This window comes from Nycticebus coucang, chromosome 12, assembly GCF_027406575.1.
Source record: "Nycticebus coucang isolate mNycCou1 chromosome 12, mNycCou1.pri, whole genome shotgun sequence".
NCBI lineage: Eukaryota > Metazoa > Chordata > Mammalia > Primates > Lorisidae > Nycticebus > Nycticebus coucang.
In genome coordinates, this window is record NC_069791.1 from 11,163,494 (window position 1) to 11,165,314 (window position 1,821).

General features: G+C 39.5%; 1 protein-coding gene across 1 annotated transcript; it reads right to left on the reverse strand.

The window, feature by feature from the left end:
- Nucleotides 1–266: 266 nt before the first annotated feature.
- On the reverse strand, nt 267–1,229 carry LOC128561313 (olfactory receptor 6C1). The gene has a single exon (XM_053555361.1). The coding sequence runs from the start codon at nt 1,227–1,229 to the stop codon at nt 267–269; it is 963 nt and encodes a 320-aa protein (XP_053411336.1).
- Nucleotides 1,230–1,821: the final 592 nt, after the last annotated feature.

Below are 1,821 nucleotides of genomic sequence, written 5' to 3' on the forward strand. Positions count from 1 at the left end.
TAAACCATTCCAAAATTTCTGGGAACACTTTATGTCCTGAATAAAATGAATTCCTGATTTAGGTGTAAAAAAATATTTTCGAGGAGTTTGTGATTTAAAAAATAATTCCAAGGGAGGGGAGAGCCAGAATGATATAAGAAAAGTGTTTGAAATGTGATGTATGTAAACAAATATGCATGAAAGATGTTAGGAAAAGAGATGAACAAGAAGACAGAGAGGCCATTTTGATTAGAAGTTGCTTACGTTTTAAATTTCTGCACAGTGTCCTAATCCGTCATGGTGCACCATTTCATGTGCTTGTGAAAAAACCCAGTCTTCCCTGCCATGTTCATAATGGCTTGTTTGACTTGCTGATTCCTGAGGCTGTAAATAAAAGGATTCAGCATGGGAGCTACTGAGGTGTTTAGCACAGCAACTGCCTTGCTCAAAGATACCCTATCCTTTGCTGAGGGTTTAATATACATAAAAATGCAGCTTCCATAAGAGATGGAGATGACAATCAGGTGGGAAGAACACGTAGAAAAGGCCTTTGTCCTCTGATTAGTAGAAGGGATTCTCAAAATTGTTCTCAAGATTCCCAGGTAGGACAGAAATATTAATGCTAAGGTGAACATTAGAGTAAACACAGCGCAGGAAAACCCCAATATCTCCAGGAATTTTGTGTCTGAACAAGAAAGTTGCAGCAGAGGAAAATAATCACATGTGAAATGGTCAATAACATTAGACTTACAGTAATCAAGGTTTAGGAGCAACATGAGTGCTGGGAATATGATTAAGAATGAAACCAGCCAAGAAGCAAAGACGAGCAGTGTGCAGACTCTCCGATTCATGAGGATTGTGTAATGCAGAGGCTTGCAGATGGCAATATAGCGGTCGTAAGACATGGCAGCTAGAAGGTAAAATTCAGTGACACCCAAGAGAATGAAAAAAAATAACTGAACCATGCAGTTATTAAAGGAAATGGTTTTATCTCCTGAAATAATGGTACCGAGAAACTTGGGTATGCTGACAGTTGTGAATGAAACTTCTAGTAAGGAGAAATTTCTGAGGAAGAAATACATGGGAGTCTGGAGGTGGGGGTCCAGCAGGGTGAGAGTGATAATGGTCAGGTTCCCAGTGATGCTGAGTAAGTAGGTGATGAGCAGGAAGACGAAGATCACCACCTGAAGCTTTGGGTCATCTGACAACCCCAGGAGAATAAACTCTGCCATATCTGTGCGGTTTCTCATTCTTCGGACCTATAGGAAAAAGCAAAAAGAACAAACTCGAAGAGTTGTGGATTAACAAATATCCAAGCCTCTGGATGGAATTGTGCTGAAATAGGGAAAATTAATAACTTCCAGGGATAATTACAGTGATCCTTTAATTTCCTCTCTTTGGTGCCCTCTTTGGTTAAAGCAGGTTAAAAAAAATCAGCATCACGCAGCTTGAAGTGATAGGGCAGGGATTTGTAATTAGAACAGTCTGACTCCAAATACTTTCTGTTTCCTTTCTGAGACAGGCCTACAAAGTTCCTTCCCAGGGAGAACCACATTTGTGTCAATGCACCAATCACTAGTCGTCTTTCTCCTTTAGATAAAAGCTTAGTTCTCAAAAATGGAAAAGATACTTGATTTTTTTTTTTTTTTTAGGATACTTGATTTTTTTACAGTGGCTATTTCATTCTTAGCTATCTGTCAACTTGTGTTAACACTCACCTGTTTCAACTCTTGCTACTACTTCATTGAAGGCAGCAACTGAAGACATTGCCATGAGCAACCTCAGATGTCAGGAACACAGGAGAGAAAGCAGTAGAGGAAGCTAGATGGGCTTAAAACTGAG